The sequence below is a fragment of the Bactrocera latifrons genome, unplaced genomic scaffold (genome assembly GCF_001853355.1).
Source record: "Bactrocera latifrons isolate USDA-ARS-PBARC rearing strain unplaced genomic scaffold, ASM185335v1 scaffold_226, whole genome shotgun sequence".
In the NCBI taxonomy this organism is placed as follows: domain Eukaryota; kingdom Metazoa; phylum Arthropoda; class Insecta; order Diptera; family Tephritidae; genus Bactrocera; species Bactrocera latifrons.
This window is the reverse complement of record NW_017535808.1, coordinates 469,709-492,213: the sequence shown is the minus strand read 5'-3', so window position 1 is coordinate 492,213 and position 22,505 is coordinate 469,709. Positions and strand designations below refer to the sequence as shown.

The window sequence follows — 22,505 nt, the reverse complement described above, 5'->3', positions numbered from 1 at the left end:
CAAATTCACTGTATTTTAGTGTTACATTTGCTGTCACCAATTTCTAACTCACATAAATTTCCTCCACCTTGTTTCCTTTCCCTATTTATTTCTTTTTTCATTCATTCCACTTTTTCACTCATTTATTTTACTTTAATTTTTTCGACTTAACTCTCTTTCTCCTTTCACTATAATTTCACTGAATTTGTTTTAAATTTTATTATTTCACTCGTTTTATTTTTAAATTAAAATAATTTCTTTCATTTTAGCTAATTTAATTTCTTTTTTATTATTCTATTCATTATTATTTTTCATATATCACACTCCACCCCTTTTTTTTATAATTTAAACGAAATTTTTTTTGTGAAAACAATTATCAATTACTTTATATTTTATAAGGCTTCATATACATTGCGACAAAAAAGCACCCGGAAATTGTAATTTAAATTGCGCGGGTAAATGATATTTGAAAAAAAAAAAGAATTATTTTCATAAGTTGTTAGGACTGTTTTTAATACTATGCCAAATGTGAGCGCGTTCTGTCCACCAATCTGTTTACAACAGCTGCTTGAGTCCGTACAACGCAGTAGTGTGTTGCGATTTTTACAATGGATAAAAATATCGAACAAAGAATTTGTCTTAAATTTTGTATTTCTAAACAAATGTTGGAAAAGGATGAAAAATGGATTCAGTTTTATCAACAAAAAGGCCTACGAGTGGTACAAAGTCTTCAAAGATGACTGAGAGATCGCTGACGACATGTCTCGTTCTGAACAACCTTCTCAACCTCTACTGAAAATATTAGGTTGTCAAAAAAGTCTTCCGGCATTTTCGCTAGTTGGCTCTGAGAGCGCGTAGTTCTAGTTTTATTCGTCGCATCAGGTCATGCTATACCTTTTTGGAAAGCTTATTATTTATTTTGATTGATTGTCGTTTCTTTTAAGTCATTCGTGAGTTATAGCGTCGCAAACATGGAGCGAAATAAAGAGAAAATACGGCATATTTTACAGTACTAGTACGATAAAGGCAAAAATGCATCTCAAGCCGCCAATAAAATCTGTGCAGTTTATGGACCCGATACAGTTTCCATTTCCACCGCACAACGGTGGTTTCAACGTTTTCGTTCTGGTGTAGATGTGGTCGAAGATACGCCTGTCGTCGAAAATTGCGATAAAATCGCTGAATTGGTCGAAAGAGACCAGCATAGTAGCAGCCGTAGCATGGGTCAATAGCTGGGCATGAGTCATCAAAAAAAATTTTATGAACAATTGAAAATCGAAAAAAATTAAATAAAAATACCGCAAGACTTTTTTGACAACCCATTATTAAAAAAGTGAAGAATATGATGCTTGGAAATCATCAGGCAAGTATTAGAGATATGGCAAGAGAGCTCGACATCTTTCACGAGCCCGTTCGAATTATTTTGTTGAATATTTTGCATATGAAATGCGTTCTTGCTCGACTCGTCCCGATAGAGCTGAATTTTTTCGCATCGAGCTACGATTGTGACCGAATTTAAAGCCAAAACGCAATGGATACCATCGATCGACCGTGTGATTTTTTCTTGTTCCACAAACTAAAATTTACGCTCCGTGGAACCCGTTTTCAGTTGGTCGAAGAGATAAAACAAAATTTGCTGAAGGAACTGTAGTACATCCCAAAAAGTGCTTATGAAGAGTTGTTGCATATGATGGGGATTATTTTGAAAGCGATAAAATAAATAATTAAATATTAAGCGTTTTATTTACAATTTCCGCATCCTTTTTTGTTTTAATGCATGTACGTACCTGTCATACAAACTGGCCGACTGAAAATAAAGTTCGTGTATAGAAAACATTTTTATTTGACAAGATATTTTCACCATATTTCGCATGGATTACAAGTCAACGATACAATTTCCGAACATATTGTTTAGGTTGGAGCACTATAACTTATAGCTGTCATACAAACCGATCGATAAATATCAAGTTCTTGTATTGAAAACGTTTTTATTAGTGAAAGGTATTTTTTCTTGTTTTTACTTGATTTAATTTTTATTTGAACAAAATTTAATTTCACTTATTCATATCACTTATATTAATAACTCGCTTGATATACTTAACTATTTTTTTTATTTTATTTTTTTGGCTTTCTATTTTTAATTTGCTTGCTTACCTTTTCATTTATAACTAGTTTTCCTTTTTTCAGATTTTTTTATTTCTTTCTTAATTAATAAATTAAATTTTGTTTGTATACTTTGGCATATTTTACTTCCGTATGTCAGATTTCACCTATTTTAAGTAATTTACTATTTTTATTTCATCTATTATATGTTCACCTTATTTGAGTGATTTACCGCAACTTATTTGTTTTTGGGATATGTGATATGTTTATATCTGCTATTATGTAAATTTTTTATTTTTACTTATTTTATTCATTTATTTGGTTTTAAATTATGGCGTTTAACTGTATTTATATATTTATTTATATATTCTTTACCATACATTATTTATCCAACCGTCGGTATATCCTCACTTTGAGCTTTACACTTTCCTTTAATCGCGCTTACTACTCTTTATTGTTTTCATTCCTCTTCACTTTCATAATTTTAAATAATACTTATTTAATATCACTTTGGACAAGTTTCATACATTTGAATTAATATTTATTTAAGATTAGTTGCGTGTAAACACGCCATAAATGATAATTTTCAATTAAACCGTTACACTTCAGCCTCATAGATTATTGCCCATTACATTTTAAATCGATAAAATTAATTTAATGCAATTAAACACACATCAATCGTTACACTTCGCCATCATAGGTTATTGTCCGTTACATTTCAAAATACACGCTAAATAATTCGTTACACATTTATGAATGAAACACACCCACACATTTCTTAAATTCCGTGGGGATACGTAATTTCCTACGTCGTAAAGCACGTCACAATTAAATTCACCACACCACGCGGTGCATTGCACTTTGCTCTCAATATATATATATTTCCATTTTTTCCATATTTATTTCATTTTATTAATTAGCCACGGTATAGGCTGATATATATGCTATTACACGTGCACAAGCACACGAACGTCGTTTTTGCCAAAAGCCACGTATGCGAATATAACCTCAAAATTGCGTAATTTTCTTTGTTTTGCTGGAAAACCCGCCGAAATTCACTAAATTCACATAGAAAACATTGTCCTTGCACGTATCCTTAACGCCTTTACACATTACATAAGTCGTTGACACGTAACTGCGTCTTTGAGCGCGAATAAAGGTCAAATTAGTTTGCACACAGTTTCACAGCGGTTTTCGCGTTAAAATAACCGTTTTTCAAAATTCTTTCTTTTGCACACTGTTCACATGCACTGCACACATCTTTGTATGCTACATTTTTGCTCGATTTCGGCTTTTTAAGGCTCAGGGACCTTCAAAATTAGCACTTGTACGTGGTTGCTTCCGAATTATTGTTGTTATTCCGCCGGCGATCGTACGCGGAATGAGCTCCGATCGCTGTAAAATTGCAGTATTTTTTAAATTCACCATGGCTTAATTTCACGCTTTAACAGAGAGTTTCATGCAATTTCGTAACCCAGCGGACGCAAAATCGAGGTTTCAGAACAAATTGTTATTGACTTGATACGATGTTTTTATTCCAGAAATGCTATAGGTTCCACTGGATTGTAAGCCTCGAATTGTCACTGTAAACTTAAGAAGTTAAATGTGAAATCCTTTTCAATAAAAACCGAACACTTAGAAGGACCTGTTTCCGCTTTTAGACGAAATTTGATAAGCGTTTTCAGAAATACCTATTTGCACTTATCTGCAAGATGCAATGGAGAATATCCTTATAGTTTACTTTTAATCCTACTACATGAATGCCGTTCGTACAGTGTCCAATTAGAACTCCTAGACCCATTAAAAAGTAGGTTTCGTTGAGAGCAAGAAGTTCACTATAGCTTTTACAATTTACACTAGCAGAATCTTGCGATTTCATAGCTGCTAATAGTTGACCAACACTTGCTGAGCTGCTCTGGGACTCAACAATCCAGTAATGAACTACAAGCAGCCAACAGAGTTTTTATCCATTCTCATTTCGAAGTTATTGAGACTGAAGTATCCTAGCAAGCTCATCAGTCTTACAATGAACTACAGTACCGAGGTACACAAACTAGATTGGTACTCATTTAGTAACTCGATACTTCTTATTCTTCTTTATTGGCGTAGACACCGCTTACCCGTTTATAACCGAGTTTACAATAGCGCGCCAGCCTTATTTTCGTAGTTTGGCGCCAATTGAAGATTCGAAGCGGAGCAAGTCCCTTCTCCACCTGGTCTATCCAACGGAGTGGAGGTCCTCTTCTTCCTCTGCTTCACCTGGCAGGTGCTGCGTCGAATACTTTCAGTGCTGGAGCTAGATACTAGAGGCTAGTAGGGTACATATGCCTCCAATGGTCTAGAGCGCAGAGTCAGAGCTCAAGGCAAAACTCGCTGTTCTACCATCGGATTGAATAGTTGCCACCCTGATGGAGGCTGCGTCCCGGGGCAGAGATCTACGGCTTCGATCACCCACCACCATCGATATATTTTACCGCGCACTGTTTTAAAAGATCGAAGCTTCCTAAACTGCAACGCTCTACAAAAGGTGAATCAAATCTGCATCTATGGTACTAACTCTGACTCCAATCACCTGCTATGTATAACATAAAATAACTCATTCTTGCTAACGGTTTCACAGTTTGAGAGCCAGAAGTGCAATCTTGAAAGTTTGTAATTTTGTATATTGATAACTATACGTTTATCAATACAACTAGGCGAGGAATTTCGCCTCTCAAAATCAGTAATGCACGATCATCTAACATTTTCCCACAACGAGTCGACATAAGCTTCCAAATCATATCCTCCCGACTAAAAACGGATCAATTTTACTTTAAGCAGTTCATGTTCCGTCTGCCTGATAATCGGACCCGAACAGTATATGAAATTCCATATCTTTTCGATTGACGGTAAACTCTGTTAAAATATACACAAAAAGGAAACGTTTTGATTGAAATTCGCTTAACTTGCGGTTGTAAATTTTTTTGTTTGCTGGTTAGTCAAATACATCCATATATATACCTTTCTTCCGAAATTCTCTTGACATTCAGTTGCAAATATTTTTTGTTTGTTGGGTAGGCAAGTGCATCAATATATATTTTTCTCTTGAGATTCGCTCGACTTTGAGTTGCAAATTTTGTGTTTGTTGGGTAGCCAAGGTACTCAATTTACTTGTTGATTGCAATTTTAGCTCGACGTAATGCTAAAAAATTGTGTTTACTGGGTTCCACTTGTAGCTGGATGCAATTGAGCGTTATTGCTACTAGCGCATTGGTTTTCAGGTCGGTTCCGCCTAATTAATGGTTTGGCTCACCGTTTTTCGACCCAGTAGCTATTTTTTTGTAGGCTTTGGTTGATTGCTTTCTTGAGTGAACACTTAACAGTGAGTTTTTCGTCTTTGCTTTTTGAGGTTATCTCCATACAATTAACTGGAGAGTTTCTCGCTATCAAAGTTCCGTTAAAAGGGAAGGCATGAAAGTATTGAATAATTTCTTTAAGAAAGTCCAATTAGCGATGTGAGTTTTGTGGAATCAGTTTCCTTGGTTTTCTCTTTGTAGCATTAAGCTATATAGAGGATATATTCTTTCGTCATTTTACCAGCATATCGGGAATTTTCACAATGAGTCGAAGTAAACTGCCCGAGATTTCCTCAAAATCACAACCAGACATATAAAAAAGGTTCCATCTTACATTAAGTAGTTCGTGTTCAGTCTGCAGGATAAGCTTAGCCGGTTATAATATCAGATGTACAATATTCCAACGTCTTCATCATTAGCAATGCATTCTCAGAGTTTTGAGTATTCTATCGTAATTAATATCGTGAGATGAGGCTTCTGTGGTAAATTACCTGCTGAAGACCAATAGCAAAACGCTGAGTCTTACTTTTTACCGTTATACTTTACCAACCTACCTTTTGGTCAGCTAGTGCCTACTCTCTTCTTTCTACTCTCGCTACTACATATTTTTTTCCTGCTGAGCGGAAAAGCTAAAGTAAAAGTGAAGATATCCTTGCTGCATCCATTTTGTGCACTCCTTACATCCTTTATTTAACGTAAAGTGCATTAAAGCCAACACTACGCGCTGACTGACAAGTGGGGTAATTAAATTCGCCAAGAAAAAAGTGAAAAGTGTTGTCCTACAAAAAGAAAAACGCAACAAATGAAGCGAAAGGCAAGCTTCACAAAGCAGCACTCAAAGGCGCTTGCAAATTTAATTGGCTTTTTTTCACACTACACAAAAGGACTTGAAGCGGGTGAGGAAAAACTGCACTTTGCTGGCTGAATGTGTTCTACAGTCTTTGTTGACAAGCACTTTTCGAATGCGCACAAGAAATAGCACTTCTAGAAATAGCGCCATGTTGCCAAGTCGGCTGAGCGCACCTGTTTGCAGACATTTTATGCATTCTTTTGCACATCCTTATTTATTTGCTTAGCGTAACTGATGACATTATTAAGTTTGTGAAATGTTTTAGCAGGAAAATAATTGAATTTCACACATAACGGTTGCTTTTTTTAACATTATTCATAGGTACTCGCATTAAGCATGTCCTCTGCGTCCTTTGGCACGCCCATTATAATAGCTCAAGATACACATATGTGGCGTGTTATACAAATAATTACATACGTTTTAATGTTATTGCTGCTTCACGCCTTTGTTAGGCAATCAATGTTGACAGCGCCGTGTAGAATTTGTGTCCAAAAGAGAAGGGTTGAATTTGAGTTTTGTGTGTAGAAATGTGCGTGAGTTATCGATATAATGCTTCTTATTCTTCTTTATTGACGTAGATATCGCTTGCACTGTTATAGCCGAGTTTGCAATAACGCGCCAGTCGTTCTTCCTTTTCGGAATTGCAGATTCCAAGTGTAGCTAGATCCTTCTCCACCCTGTCTTTCCAACGGAGTGGAGGTCTTCCTCTTATTTTGCTTCCCCCGGCGGGTAAGCGTCGAATACTCTCAGAGCTGGAGTGTTTTCGTCCATTCGGACGACATTTCTTATCGCTGGTTAAGCTTATTAACTACTTTAATACCGCCAATCCACAAATTCAACGTCGTTTTTTGAAATAACTGACGACAGAAATTTATTTGATATATACATTTAAACGACTAGATACTATTTTTGATGTATTATCGACACAACTGGTCATAATCCCTGCATAGGGCTTTGTGCTCTCAACGAAAAAATCGTAAACTCTGTCTTTAATCATCCACGAATTATTTGACCCTCTTATAAAGCTTTGTGTCGGATAGTGGTCTCAATCCGATATTTAAATCCATAATTTTTTTGATATGGAAATTCAGCTACGGATCGTTCTTTGCGCTCATAATTAAAAATCGTATCCTCATTATTTGAATTTCTTTCTGAATATTCATCTTGAACATAATCTGACCTTCAAGTCAATCCTTGGAGTTCCAACGCTGTTGTCGAAATTGAATTTCTTGCTGCATCTCGAATATAATCTGACATTTAAAACAACGCTTGGAGTTTCTATGATGTGTTGAAATTAAACTACGCTTCGGTTCTTGCGATAGTAACTTATAAATTCTTATAAAGTTTGTCCTTCATGCTTCATCCATTATTTAGACTTTCTTCTGAATCTTCGTTAGGGACAAGTTATCGATATTAATTGTAATAAATTGTTAATTCTGATAAATCTAATCCTTGTGAAGTTTGTCTTTCACTCTCCACGAATTATTTCCACTTCCTTGGGAATCTTCACTCGGACTTCAAATCCATCCTTTTAGTTTCAATGATATGATGGAACTAAACTATACATCGGGTTTTGTGATTACAACTAAGAAGTCATTATAAAGTAAGTCTCTCTTCGAATCTGCGTCTCGCATTTTTTTGTGAGAAACCGAAAACCCTTTGATATAGAACTTTGCAAAAACCTATGGGTAGTGAAAGTAGTACTAATAGCCATTGTGAATTGACTTTTTTGATTAATAAATATTCCATCTTTTTCATCATCTCTAATGGGTCCTCAACAGTTATTCTAGGAATCCTAATAGCCATTGGCAATCAATTTTTTTTTTTGACTAATAAATATTCCATCTCTTTCATCATCCCCCCAGCATTTTGCGAAGGTCAAGTGCAAAACAGATGCTCCATTATTTCTTTCTGTTTTGCTATAACATTTTCTGCTCAAAAGTAAAAATTGTTGTTGTTGTGGCGTCAGAAAACATTCCTGAAGTAATTTAGGGAAATGGTGCCGAGTTGAAGCCACAGGTGTAGCTCCAGCATCTATTGCTTTAAGCAACCTCTGAAGGATCTGAACGGACTTGTATAGAAAGATTGTCCTAATTGTTGTCTGGGTGCGGTTCTTGTTGTAGCGGCAGAGTTCTACCGGCCCTGACAGTTCTTGGCCGCATAAAAAACCCGGGTTCGTTCCGGTTACGCAGACCCGACTGCCGTGGGAACGGGTCCATATACTTGTAGTTATCCAAGGCCATAGGTGTTGTGCCATCATCCGTTGTTTTAAGCAACCTTTGAAAGATCAAAACGGACTTGAATGGAAGGATCATCGTAATATGTGTCTAGTTCCCCACTAAAATATAATCGCCTGGCGTTTAATGTGGGAACCTTTTGTTGTACCTAAGAATCTTGAATTGCAATTGAATATTTGAAGTTGTATTCTTATAACGATCGCCATAGATGAGCCCTGTGCCTGCATTCGTGTCGCCTTATCGTTTCGACTTCAAAGCTGTTTATCGACTTTCCGCATCTTTAATCATCGCTGTAGCTTCAATTGCCTTTAACACACCACATATGTGGGCAATACATATGCACATATGTGTACCCGCAAGCGTGTGTGTAAAGCGTGGTGGTTAGTTTTTCTGGTGGAACGAAAGGGTTAAATTGCCTGTGCCTTACCCCTGCCTTTTAAGAGTCACTTCTACAAACAAGTGCACATACCCATTCATATACATATGTATATATGTACAACGCAAATAGGGGGCTCGCACCAACTTGCTGTTTCGTTTTTTTTCACCTTTTTATTGTTTTTGTTTTTGCGACTGATATATGCGCGTGTTAATTGCATAGCAGGCACTCTATGCTTTCGGTATTTGTATAATGTGGATATATGTATATATCGTTGCACTCATACATATGTACATAGATATGTGCCGAAAATATTTATTACCGTTACAAATTGTAACTAAATGAAAATTTTCATTACGTATTTGTTTTTAGTTTATTTGCCGTGTGTTTTTTCGTTGACTGTGTAAATACTTGTTGTCTTCTTTGTGTGTTAGTAACGTACTCTTCACATGTTGAGCGATATTCTGCAGAAAAATAAGCCTCCAATTTGACTCCCACATGTGCGTAGTCCTTTTATGTAAACAGTTTAAAGATAATTTTTGCCACTTTTGAACCCAGTTGGGTCCTTTATTTACAAGTTTATACAGTAAAAACAGTACTAAATCCCCAACTGCATTAAATTTAACCCATAAAAAACTCGAAACTCACGGTGTGGAATGGAGGTTAAAAAATGCCTCTGCTAAACTTTGGTAAACCTGTTGAAACGTGAGCGAAGACTGCGATAAATCATAAAGAAATCCTGTTGATGGAAAAATCTGAAATTATTCTTACCGAAATGGCCTCAAGCGTTTTGTCGTAGAATCCAATCCATGTATTTATTTGGTTCTGAAATTTTTTGGATTATAGAATATATATTTATGAAAGCATCATAGCTTGAGTTCAAGCTGATTCAATCTCCTTGAGATACTTCAATCACCTGTTTAGTAATAAATGGCCCAAGTGTTGTTTATCTGTACCAAAGTACATTCACTGTCCGCTATTGTAGCATCTTATGAGCGGCTTCAGTCTCCATTGTTTTGAATTTAGTTTTGGTCTGAAAATAAATTGAGGAACGAATTCGAATAAAGCTCGACCTGTTTTGAGTTTACTTATCTTAAGTATATTAAAAGCTTCAGGTAAAGTCGAAAATAGCAGAATTTTTGAATTCGATAATATCTAGCTAAATAATTTACAAGCTCACGTATAAACTTTAAAGGATTTGAACTGTTTTTCTTTAAACCTTCCTTGAGGATAAGACGTCTTATGACGGCGAATGTCCAAATGAATATATTTGCTAGTTATGAAATCTCTAAGGCAATTATGCGAGTATAGTTATCCACGTAATCTGCCTAGCCTGTCTAATTGTATTTCAAGCTTTGTAATAGTTCATCAGCTAAATTTTAGGTCACCGCTGCAGCTTTGTCGAATCTAAATATCTCAAATTAGTAACATTTGCTAACTTTAGGCTCTTATTTTCATCGACATTGCGTGCTAGCTAAGAAGTTATGACTTCAAATGATACGGATACTAAAGAGCTCCTTTATTTTCAGCAGCTAGATGATATTACCTTAGCGATTTTCCAGTACAGCGTTCGGAAATACTCGATAGTTGAGTTCCATATAGTATGACTTAGCTTACTAGCAGTCGTTGAAAGGTCGTCTATAGAATCATTCACGTATTTGACGCAGATCATGGTTATTTGAAAGAATGTAAAGAAATCTGTGCTTTTAAGCTTTAACTTCAATTGTATGGTATGGTTGTAGAAAAGACTTGGAAGGGTTAAAAAAATGTCTACACGATTTCTAAGGAGATCCAATCGACGTCTAGTGGACGATCAAGACGCGGTTATTACTAATGAATTGTGACTTTGAATTGAAGAGTGATTGTTCCGTTGATAAATATACATATCTTAGGCTTCCTATGTCTATTATTATAAAATATGCTCTTTCTTCGCATTTAATATTTAAGAATTTCTAACAGTTTTGTAACAAAAAATTTTAACGTTCATATGTTTCGTACGTGTGTCGAAACCCACCCATACCAGTCATATATATCGCCATACACAGTCATATATATTTGAGCACAACCCTAACATCAATTTCAAAATACTAAATGCACTAAAAATATTTTTACGAGGCAATTTTGCGCTAGCTACCGAATTGCAACGAAAGCCGTACAATGCTTTCAAGCTTTTTGCACAGCTTTGCGAGCACGCAGCATGGCATGTGTCAAAATGGCGTACATACTCGGTACATTTTTCATGCACTTTTGAGCAAATTAGATTTCCTAATTAAATTGCCAACAAGAAAAGAACGCCAACAACGGTGCAACGGTGTGGTGTGTATATTAGTTGCGTGGCGAAAAGTGCAAGGAAAAAAGCGCACAAAAGTTGAATTAAAAGCGCCAAAGAAATGTGTCAGCATGAAAGCGGGTGTGCGGGATATAATAAAAAAGCGTGAAGACTTGCGGGTGTTGTGCGCTTTTTATACAAATATTTCATTCTTTTTATACCTTAAATAGGGTATATTAAGTTTGCCAAACAGAAAAGAATGTCGAAAACCTATAAATTATATATATACCAAGGTGAATTTTGGCACGGGTCCCGGGTTCCGCCCAAACAGTTTTGATTTGGCGGAAACGCCGATATCGGACAACTATTACATATAGCTGGCATACAAACTGAACGATCGGAATCAAGTTCTTGTATGGGAAACTTTTTTATTTGACGAGTTATCTTCACGAAATTTGGAAAGTATTATTTTCTGAGGCAATGTTAAAATTTTTGAAGAAATTGTTCTGATCGGACAACTATAGCATATAGCTGCAATACAAACGGAACTATCAAATATAAGACCTCGTATGGAAAACTTTTTTATTTAATGAGATATCTTCACGAAATTTGGTATAGATTAGTGTGCAAGGCAACGCTAAAATATCTGAAGAAATTTTTCAGATCGGCCCACTATTGCATGTAGCTGCAGTAGAAACCGAACGCTCAAATACATGTTCTTGTAGGAAAAACTTTTTTATTTGATGAAATATCTTTACGAAATTTGGCTGGGATATTTCGCTGAGACAAACTTAAAATTTCTCAAGAAATTGTGCAGATCGGACAACTATAGCATATAGCTGTCATACAAACTCAACGTTAAAAATCAAAATGAAGATACATTTATACGCTTTCATACTATTATAAATACACCTATGTAGGGAATTGTAGCTGCGGTGCAACTGAAGTTTACTTTTTTTTTCATTTATATACATATGTGTGGGTGCGTGGCTCCAATATGCTTTTGCACTACAAGGCATTTATGACCTTTAGTCGTCAATGGATGCAAGCAGTGGTAATGTTATATATGAAGATGTGTATGCATATATAATACTGTATATATGTGTGCTTCTATGCGTTTGTTTATGTGTTTGTGTGCCTCTACATCTATGTACTTTCTTGCCACTGAGTGGCAACGTTAAGCTGCATTGCCATTTTGACAGTTTTGACGTTGTCAATAAACACATATGCATATCTATAAAGAAAAAATAAATATATAGTATATGTAGATATATGCTCATATATGTATGTATTAATTTGCTCGCACCCACACAGCTAAGCGCATATTTTAGCTAGCCAACAACGCCAACAGCAAAAGCAATGTGTTATATTTACTTGCCTTTTAGCTGGCTGACGCGCCAAGTGGCTGTTAATGCACACATACGCAAATATAAAGTTACTTGTGTTGTGTGTGTGTGCTCGTTTGCGCATTTTAGTGCCGCTCGGTCTGCGCAAATTTCCAACACATCCATTTATGTACTCATACATTTACGCTTGCCTGAGCGGCTTAAAGTAATTAACTAGGAAAATTTTAATTGCTAATATGTGCAGTTGTGGGCGTGTATGTGCGCATGTGCGCGTGCAAACTCACACACACGCATTTATGCATATTTATGTTGGTGTTGCTGTAGTGCAGCTCGTTAGCCGGCTTGTGGCTTTCCGCTACTTTGTGAGTGTTATAATTTTTCACAGCGGCACACACATACATATACATATATATATACACTGTTACTTATGCATACATACATATGTACATACATATGTATACGCATACAGATTTATATACATAGTATCCTGCTAGCATGCGCCTCCTGATCCAACAATAAAAAGTAATATTAAAATGTGCTCTGAGGCGTATATATACATATGTGTGTGTGTTGTTAATGTAAATTAACTTGTTTTATTTAAAATTGTTAATTAGAGGAATATTCATATTATTTCACACAAACCGCCGCATATTGCCTTTACAAGCACATAAATAAATATATTTTTCATCTGCCTTATTCGGTTTTTACACTTTTTCACATGCAACCGTGCATTGCAGTGTTGTATTTTGTATGTGTTTGTGCGCTGCAACTCTGTGTTTGTTTATGCATTTTAATTAGAGGACATAAATATTGAAATAATAAGGCTTTGTGCGCTTCATTTTTGTGAAAATGTGTGTGAAATATTTCAAAGAGTTCGAAAAATATGTGTTATCAACGTGGATGTATAGTAAGTATACTGTTTGAATGACAAAAAATCAAGAAATAAGGTGCGAAGAGTGTGAATTCTACTTTATCTAAATATAAACAAAACCTTTGTGGTAATTCGACCAACGCAGGTTCGCAATGAAAAGATAAGCAACTCTTTGATCACTACAAAGTCAGCAATTGGTTAGAGGACGGCTGCTTAAATGCTTTTAATAAGACGTTCTAAAGACTAGGAAAGCCTCGTTGTACAATGCATGTATGTTTTCTACTACTTTTACTTTTTGAGTATCACGACGTGTTTAAATCAGTTAAACCAAAACCAACATAAGTTAGGTAGGTTCCCAGCTCTGTGGGATGTCTGAAATATCTCCCAAACGTAGGTCTGTCCAGAAGGAAGTATTGAGTTGTTTCCACCTCATCTTCTTTCATATAGCTTCTGCAGATGGCGTTTGGTAAGATTCCCAGCCTTACTTCGTGGACCCCAATTGGGCAGTGCCCGTAAAAAGCTCCAAAACTAGGTAGCGGCTAGCCTTAATAAGGGCAAAGAAATCATCAACAGAGACAACAGCTCCAATGAACGCTTCTGGCTGAGATCTCTTCTTCGCGAAAGTTTGTAAGCAAAGAAGATACCACCACGATCCATACCGATAGTGTGAAAAAATGCAGGTATTTAGTAGGGTCCAATGTCTAATCACTGGCTGTCAATTACACGCTACCTGGTGTGTCGAATTTATATTGCAAAGCTTTGACATAAATAATGAAATAACCAAACATTTGGCTATCAAACCGCGCTTCCCTTGTAAACATCCATTGTTTTAGTTCAGCAAATATTCCTCAAATCATTTTGAGCAAATCCACCCTGTGTTGACAGTTATCTTCTTCTTTTTCTGGTAAAAATCCGAGTTCATTCCGATTATGCCGAACCGACTGCCGTGCAAACGGAATTTAAGAGAGTTGACAAATTGATCAAAGAGCGAAGTTATCGCTCTGCCGCAAACTTCGCAAATGCGATGGCGGTCGGAGTATTAAATAAAAAAAATTGATATACGGCTATTTACCTCGACTTAGCTTGAACTCAACATAAAAAGCACCGTTAAACCGTGATGTCTTAGGAAAATCTATTTTTATAGATTCCACCTTTACTGTATTTAAATGTAGTACGACCGACTCATTGAGAAAGAAGCTTCGCTTGTAATTTTCATATTCAGAGAATCTTAGCGAATTTTAAAGTATCGATGACCTTGTGAGGATAGACACTGGCCAATCCAAGTACTTGCGCAGTTCCAAAGTAAATCGCTTCTACTAGTCCCTTCGCTGGATGAATCTTTTCCTCGTTATAGGGACTTTAACCGGTCGTTGTCCAAGTAGTCTCTATGCGGTATTGTTAAAAATCTAATTTGTTGCTGTAATATGTTGTAAGAAGTTGCTGGAAAGAAAATTATATGGAATTACTCGTCTTCTTATCTTCATATCATTATATTTATTAACATTTCATTCATGTTTGTTCCGCTTTTGAGAGATGAAGACTAAACCACCTCGGATCTTACATCTTTAAACATGCAGTTGAGCTAGTGGGCTGACTAAGGAAATTCTTGGTGGATTCAGAGATGCATGTAATGTAATAGTAAGGTTGTGTGGCCCTTAAAGATATGTACATATATAGCATTTCTGGTGTGATTCTCACCTTCGAGGATCAGCCGTAGAACGTTATCTAGCCTATAAAAACCTAAAGAATGCCCTAAGCACTAAATAAAGTTATGTGGTGGGCTCAGGGATGCCTGAAATGTAATGTCAGGGTTGTGTGGCCCTTAAAGATATGTACATATATAGCACTTCTGGTGTGATCCTCACTTTGAGGATCAGCCGTAGAACGTTATCTAGCCTATGAAAACCTATAAAATGCATTAAGGACTGCAACAAGTTATAGTATTTACATATATTTCTCCTAACCTATAAATAATTGTTTTCACTAATTCCACGAATTCCAAAGGATTTAAAACAACAATTTAAAAAATAACACAAAAATTAACGTTAAAGTCAAGGAAGTCAACGAAGTTAACATAAATGGGTCGATCATATTGCAACAACAACAAGTTGAAGCAAGGCGAACACTAAGTGGTTGCAGTTCGTGCAAGATAAGTACACTCCAAGCATGGGAACGTAATTCGATATGCAATAGAATGTACTTGCAACAGTTGCAACACATGCAGCATGGTGTCTCGAACGCTATAAAACTCATTTTAGTTAACCCCACACATTGGCACATTTTACGAGTACGTAGAAATATTTTCGTTTTTTTTTTTTGGCGCTCATTGCAGATCAAATTACAAATAAAACAAAAATCTAAAATCACGCAGAAGAAGATGCGTACACGTAAGTCAAAACAATGTTGTGATTTGCGTTTTCCGGGTATTGGTGCAATATTAAATGGTGCTTCAGTCGTCTATTTCAATCGACTAAATAGCGTTTGTTGTCGAATTACTGCTGACTTTTGTCTATAAGCAATGATTTTTCTAAGCTGTCAAGGCGAAAGTCTCAGCGTTGCATGTAGGCCAAGTGTTGTTGCGAAATATTTATGGCAGCTTATAACGGTATATATTTTTGCATGCATTTTGTATGACATCTGTGATTATATGCAGCTTGTAAAGAGGGTATTATTGTCAACGCACGCAATTTGACAGCCACATTGACAGCGTGGCGGCGGTTACCCCATTTGTCTGCGCGGAATGCGTCGACGGAGTATGCGATAACTTCGTGTACTATATATATACTATATATTAAGCATGAGTGTTTTCGAAACTCTGCGTTATTATCTGGAAATCTTCAAATGTCGCCTAGCATTTGGTTTCATGTGAAAAATGTCGATTGAAAATGACGAGTTTTTGACAGTTCTGAGCGACGTTTTAAGCGGCTACTTAAAATTGATTGTACATTTAAAATTTGTATAGGGTTTAAGGGATCTTAAGTGGATATATTTTTGCTAAATATAGAGATTATAGTATTTGAAAAAAGTGCTCAGACTAAGATTCACCGCGTCATTCGAAAAATCGCTACGCGCTTTTTTCACAAAATTTTCGCTTGGTAGCTGTAATTTGTAAATGACTTCGATGAGTAGATGCAATTAAGTAATATATAATTTTTATGCAACTGTTTTAAATTTTATGCCCCATTCAATCAGAATCTGTCAAAAGCGGAATTATCCTGGTTTACTCTAAACTTCATTTATAATTTTTCTTGAGCAGTAAAATATGAAAACAATTCTTTACAAAGCTTAAACTTAGTACTTTACTGAGTATTTCGCATAACATCCACCTTCGGAAGTAAAAGAAAGCTTCTAAACCCACCTCCAGAGCGCTATTAGTAAATCGTCTATTCTGCGGTATAAGGACTATGAGTAGTTCAGTTAAGAGCTTCTCAGCTACTTCGGCCTACCGAGGTACTTTGGTCACATTTAACTAAGTTTAAATGAGTGCCAGATTGTATGGTATCGAAAAATTTCCGAAAACTTAAAGCTTGCTAATATTGAATATACACAGAAGGTCCTTATACTAGCTTTTGCTGGATACTAAACTATATATAACTGTATAGAATTCACTTCTCATCATCTTACATTATTTTTGTCTATTAATTTTTTATAAACTCTCTCTTTAAGGTCCCCTGTCGAGCAAGGATTTCACGCTTGATGGTATAAATGGTTTTGGTGGCAAGAAAAAAAAGAAGAAACGTCGACATAGTCGTACGATTTTCACTTCTTATCAATTGGAAAAACTCGAAGAGGCCTTCAAAGAAGCACACTATCCCGATGTGTATGCACGAGAAATGTTATCGCTAAAAACCGAGTTACCTGAGGATCGGATACAGGTGAGTCGCAAATACACATATACTATCTTTTTATATTTTATGGGTAAAACATGTTGACATCGTTTATAAAATATGTATATTTATGTAACTGTCGAAGATGTATTCTTCGAAGATCCTTTAAGTATTGGGTTTCTAAATGTATACATAGGGTGGTGCTTTGATAAGTATTGAAGTGTTCGAGTAGGGTCTGGGCAATTGTTTATTTGTCTTCTACTTTATTGGCGTAGACACTGCCTACGTGGTTATAGCCGAGTTTACAACAGCGCATCAGTTGTTCTTCCGTTTCGTTGTTTGGCGTCAATTGCAGATTCCAAGTGTAACCAGGTCTTTTAAACTTGGGCTTTCCAACGGAGTGGAGGTCTTTCTCTTCCTCTGCTTTCACCGTCGAGTACTACGTTGAATACTCTCAGTGTTTTAGTAGCCGCTGTCTCTTAATTCGCTGAACTATGTTAATATCATCGTATGTCTCTTAAAGATCATCCTTCCATTGATTGCGGTTTTCTCCGTTGCCAATGCGCAAAGGACTATAAATCTTGCTTTTACAATAAAGGCCCCAAGTAACAGTTGTCCGTCTGTAGATTTTAGTGGAGGTTTCTCTTGTGCCTTCCCATTTAAAGCTTTTATTCTTCAAAATCTTAACGAAAAGGAAGTCTGTTTAATAAAGGCTCTAGGATCTTTGAGCTGAAAACCGTTACAAGCCGAGATCGCGAAAGTGTGGGAATATGGAGATATTTCGTTCTCGATGGGAGGCTTCTTCATAATTCCTGAACAATTTTTTTGTTTCGAAGCTATTATCGGTTACTTCAGCATCATAAAACTCAATATGTAATAATATAGACTGATCAGTAAACGAGAGTGCGGGAGATCGGTTACTTCAGCATCAAAAAACAAGAGTGGAGGAGATCGCGTACATGTCCCACCGGACCCCGAGTTCTGAGGCGGTTCCAGTGCTCTGCAAACATATTTCACAGAATTTTCTTCTTTAGTACATCTCTACAACAATCCACGATCTCGGTGCTTTTTCTTACGACCCCCTGTGCGCGATTAACCTCATAATAGCATTAAAAATTCATATGTAGCAAGAGCGCTTGAATTACTTGTTTAGCTTTCAGGTTAGTTTCTTGTCTACCAGAAGCCAAAGTGTTGTCTGAAGCACTTCGATAAATTTTTTGTAGAAGTTTAGTTTTTCGTGAGTGTTCTCTTCTACTAATATTGGCGCCAAACAGGCATTAATCCACGGTACTTGCTTCAATTACTAGTTTTTCTCAAAGTTTGAAGACCAATTCTAGATTTGGCTGAGCTTGATAATGGCTAACCGCTGTTTAGAAATCTTTGATTCCAAAATATCCCGACCTTTGTACGGGATGACTAAAATTGAACTCTCTACAAACTTCTCATATGCAAACGTAGAAAAATTCTTTCATAAAACAAAATAAATAGAGTTTCTTCATAATGACGAATGGTAATTTGACACTTTTGTTGATAAAAAATACAACTGAGACTAATTTGCTTTCAGAACAATGAAAGCTTGTTTGAGTGCAGGAGAGCAACATTCTACCTGTACAAAAGCCATATATTTTCGCATTTTTTTCTGGTGATATGTTTGCTTACAGGTGTGAGTAGGATTCCTTTTCGGTGGCACATCCTATTGTTATTGGCATTCATTTCAACTATTATTTTATTTCTCTTTATATTATTTTTTGTTGTCTGATCCCAAGTTCTTTCTACACTTCTTTTCCAAGCTGCATGAATTTTTTTGTCGGTTCTTCTTCTTTGTCACCAGTCGTTTGCTCAGATTTTGAAGCTTCGCTTGTTTGGATTTTTCATAGCTGATCTTTCACACCTCCTTTCGACATCCTGTGGCCATTGCAAAAATGCATTGTACATTCAAGCATATTATATAAATATTTTTTTTTTTGCCAAGATCATTTTGACTGCATGCAGTAATTCGTATTTTTCGACTGTCCCTTTGCTGAGTGCTCGCTTACACACCCCAATTCAGTTTGATATTTGCATTTGTTGTGATATTACGTTCCTGCAACGGTGTGCGCGGTTGGCTAAATAAAAGTGTGTGGCCTAATCGGCGATTTTTAAAGTTCAAAATTTTGTGTGTTGAAAGTAAATGCCATAACAAAATATTGAATTTATTGAAATTTTAATGATTTCAGTGCGACTCATAGTGAGTAGTAAAGCAAACTAAATAAAGTGTAAGCCATTTCGAGGTTCCCTACTTATTTAAAGAAAAAACACAGAAACAGAAAAAACAGAAAGAAATGGGAACTTTTTTATTATCAATCAAAAGAACATTCCTTGGCATTTATTTTTTGAAGATTAACTCTTTCAAATCTCGGCCGCGGCAATGTCTCTGATGGTCCTTCCATTGATTCCAGTTTTCGTGGTGACCAATCGACAGGAACAAAACGTGAAATTAGCTGCCCATCATTTTCTTAATAAATTCATGGATTGTTGCGATGTGTGGGATATGGCCCCGTATTCAGGCATCAAATAGTCAGTTATCAAGGCGCGATAACGGTCGCCATTGACCATTACATTCTCACCGACGTCATTTTTGTTGAAATAGGGACCGATGATTCCACCACAAACCACCAAAAAGTCGGTTGCTCCGCGTTCCAAATGCGCCAATTTTACTTGTTTACATATCCATTGAACTTTTGAAATTTTGTCATTATATTACCTCATCCATAAGTGAGTGAACCTTATTCTTAAGTGTGTGAAGTCCATTGAGCCAGAAATGGTCCTCATCACTGAACAAAAATTGTTTCTTAGACGTCGGATTTTCTTGGAACTTTTTAAGAGTCCATAAAGCAAAGCGATGTCGTCTGAGAAGACCGAGCAGCTTTAGTTCTTGCATAAGTTGTATTTTTTACGCTTTCAATTTATGATCTCGACTTAAAATGCGTCAAGTCCGAGTTGCAGAATCGACTCTCCACTGTCTTCGTGCACACTCTCTGCTATATTTTCTTCACTGCTTGTTGGACGTATTGTATTCGGTGTAATGTTATGCAATATTGCGTGCTGGGTTTCAAGATGGGTGATGGTGTTGCGAATAGAACGATTTGTGAACAATTCTGAACACTTCGGTGCCAGATTCACTTCATGCCCGCTTACTCCTTCTCTTTGAAATATATATTTCTAATGAATTATAAACTTTCGATTATTGAAGAACTTCATATCATATCAATTTTGATTAGTTCTACATGTGTAGATCATATTAAATAGTTAGAGAAAGAATATTTTTTCTCTATAAAGTCCGGGTTCGGCGCATGCTGGGATAGGAAATGAATCTTCAGTCAGCTGTTTGAATTATTGTTCCAATTGCAAAAGAGATCTGTAATTAAACTTTGAGTCAAGAAATTTTGTTTTTAGGAGTGTAGTGATAGAGAAGTATAATGAGCTCTAGCGGGATAAGAATCGATGTAATTGGGTTTTCTATCGAACAATGTGTAAAAATCCATATCCGACCGAAAAACAACGATAATTTTTTAATACATTTTCTGTTTGTTAGTACAAATTGAACTTTTGAAATTTATTATTATTTTCAAATTATGTACTATTATTCTTAAGTGGGTGAAGTCATAGATAAGTTTAAATTTTTGCAGTAGAGTTTTCAAGTTCCGATATGACTGTCGTATTCAGCTAAGTTTTTAGAATTACAACACAAAATTGCATACATAATTTTTCCTGCCCTCGTTTAGGGGTGTGTACGGTAATTAAGGTCGTACTAGCTTCAGTATATTACACATTCACACCAGTTGCACATATGTAACTACACTCATACTCATGGTAACAATGGGATCAGCTGCAGGCCTCTACCAACATAAAAAATATATTTGCAAGTATTTACGAATGCGTATGCATGTATGTACGTACGCTCTCAGATATGTGTGCCTCACTCTCTCTTGCAACGATATGCATAAAATTCCGCCCATTTTTAATAGGCAATTTCACGGCCATTGAAGCATCTTGAGCACAAAAAATATCCGAGATGCAGCCACTTAATGTGAGTGAGAAGGTGTGGCAAAGCAAAAGCAAGTGAGAGAGAAAGGGAGAAAAAGGCGGTGTACCTATAAAAGTGTATAAAACAGTGGGCAGAAGAAGGGGCAAATGATTTTGGCGTGTGTGCGCAGTAAATGGTTAATCAGTCTGTCAGCTATTTGGTCGCTTTTGTATTCATAATGGATTTTTCATATTGTTATGCAAAAATTCTAAAAAAATTAACCCAATATTTCATTTCCAATAACTTCAAAACAGTTCATATTTTGAAGCAACCCGTTGCCGATTGCTTAATGTATATATTCTAAAAAATTAACCCAATATTTCATTAAGGGGACTTGCTTGGAGTTTGGAGTTGTCAAGCAGCAAAATGCTTTTCAACATTTCCTGTAAAATGTGGTAATTTATAACTTAGTTGAATTGGGTTTGCAAGAAAGGGTTCTAAAGTAGGGAAGCATAAACTTTGGAATTAATTACTGGGTCTTACGTCTTTAATTTTTGTATAAATTGCCCGACTAAGCTAAATGAATTTAAGGGCCAAACTATTAAAAAGCAACCCCCTATTGAGGTCGTAAGATTCATCATCTAATCGTTGGAGCCCCAAAACTCATTGAGCTCTTCATTTTCGTATCTGTTTTCAGCGCTACTGGCGAAATTTTTTTCCTTTACCTACATATATATATAATCTAAACAAATCTTGAAATATTTGTTCAGATTTTTAGAACCAATTGCACAAACTGGTCGGACAGGCTTATTGTCTTTTAACTAGTCGCGTATTTCTAAAAATTTCTCTTTGCTATATAATATATAATGTAAACGTTCGAAGAGTTTCAGCTATACTATAGTCTAACGCTAATTCGAAGATTTTTTCTCTAAGCAATTGTGAACCAAATATGATGCCGTGTGAGATTGTGAATTCCTTTTGAAGCCACAATTTGACCTTCTTCAAAAGCCTTTGGCGGCGATCTAGAAGATATCTATACTTCCCTCAAATACTTTGAGAAACCTTAGTTTTGATTTCTTTTCAGCGGAAAATCTTCAGTTAGTCTTAGAGTGCTTTGGTGTCCTTAACCGCCCAAACAAGTTATTCTGCAAAACGGTCCCTCTACTATAGCTGAGAAATGGAGGGACGTCTGTATACAGTATTTTCCCTTTTTCCACACTGGCTTCCGCGCACATTATTTGTGCAAACAATGTCTTCATTATTTAATTACGATGACGTGGCGTTTACTCGCACCACTACGACAGAC

The 22,505-nt window shown here is 36.1% G+C and overlaps 1 protein-coding gene across 1 annotated transcript in view; it reads left to right on the top strand.

Annotated features, from left to right (window-relative positions):
* The first annotated feature begins 15,560 nt into the window (after nucleotides 1-15,560).
* LOC108968699 (diencephalon/mesencephalon homeobox protein 1-like) overlaps nucleotides 15,561-22,505 on the top strand; it is a 60,046-nt gene continuing 53,101 nt past the window's right edge. Inside the window, exons 1-3 of the mRNA XM_018932874.1 lie at nucleotides 15,561-15,653; nucleotides 15,699-15,753; nucleotides 17,033-17,241. Coding sequence (XP_018788419.1) covers nucleotides 15,561-15,653; nucleotides 15,699-15,753; nucleotides 17,033-17,241 — 357 coding nt within the window. The remainder of the gene's footprint in view (nucleotides 15,654-15,698; nucleotides 15,754-17,032; nucleotides 17,242-22,505) is intronic.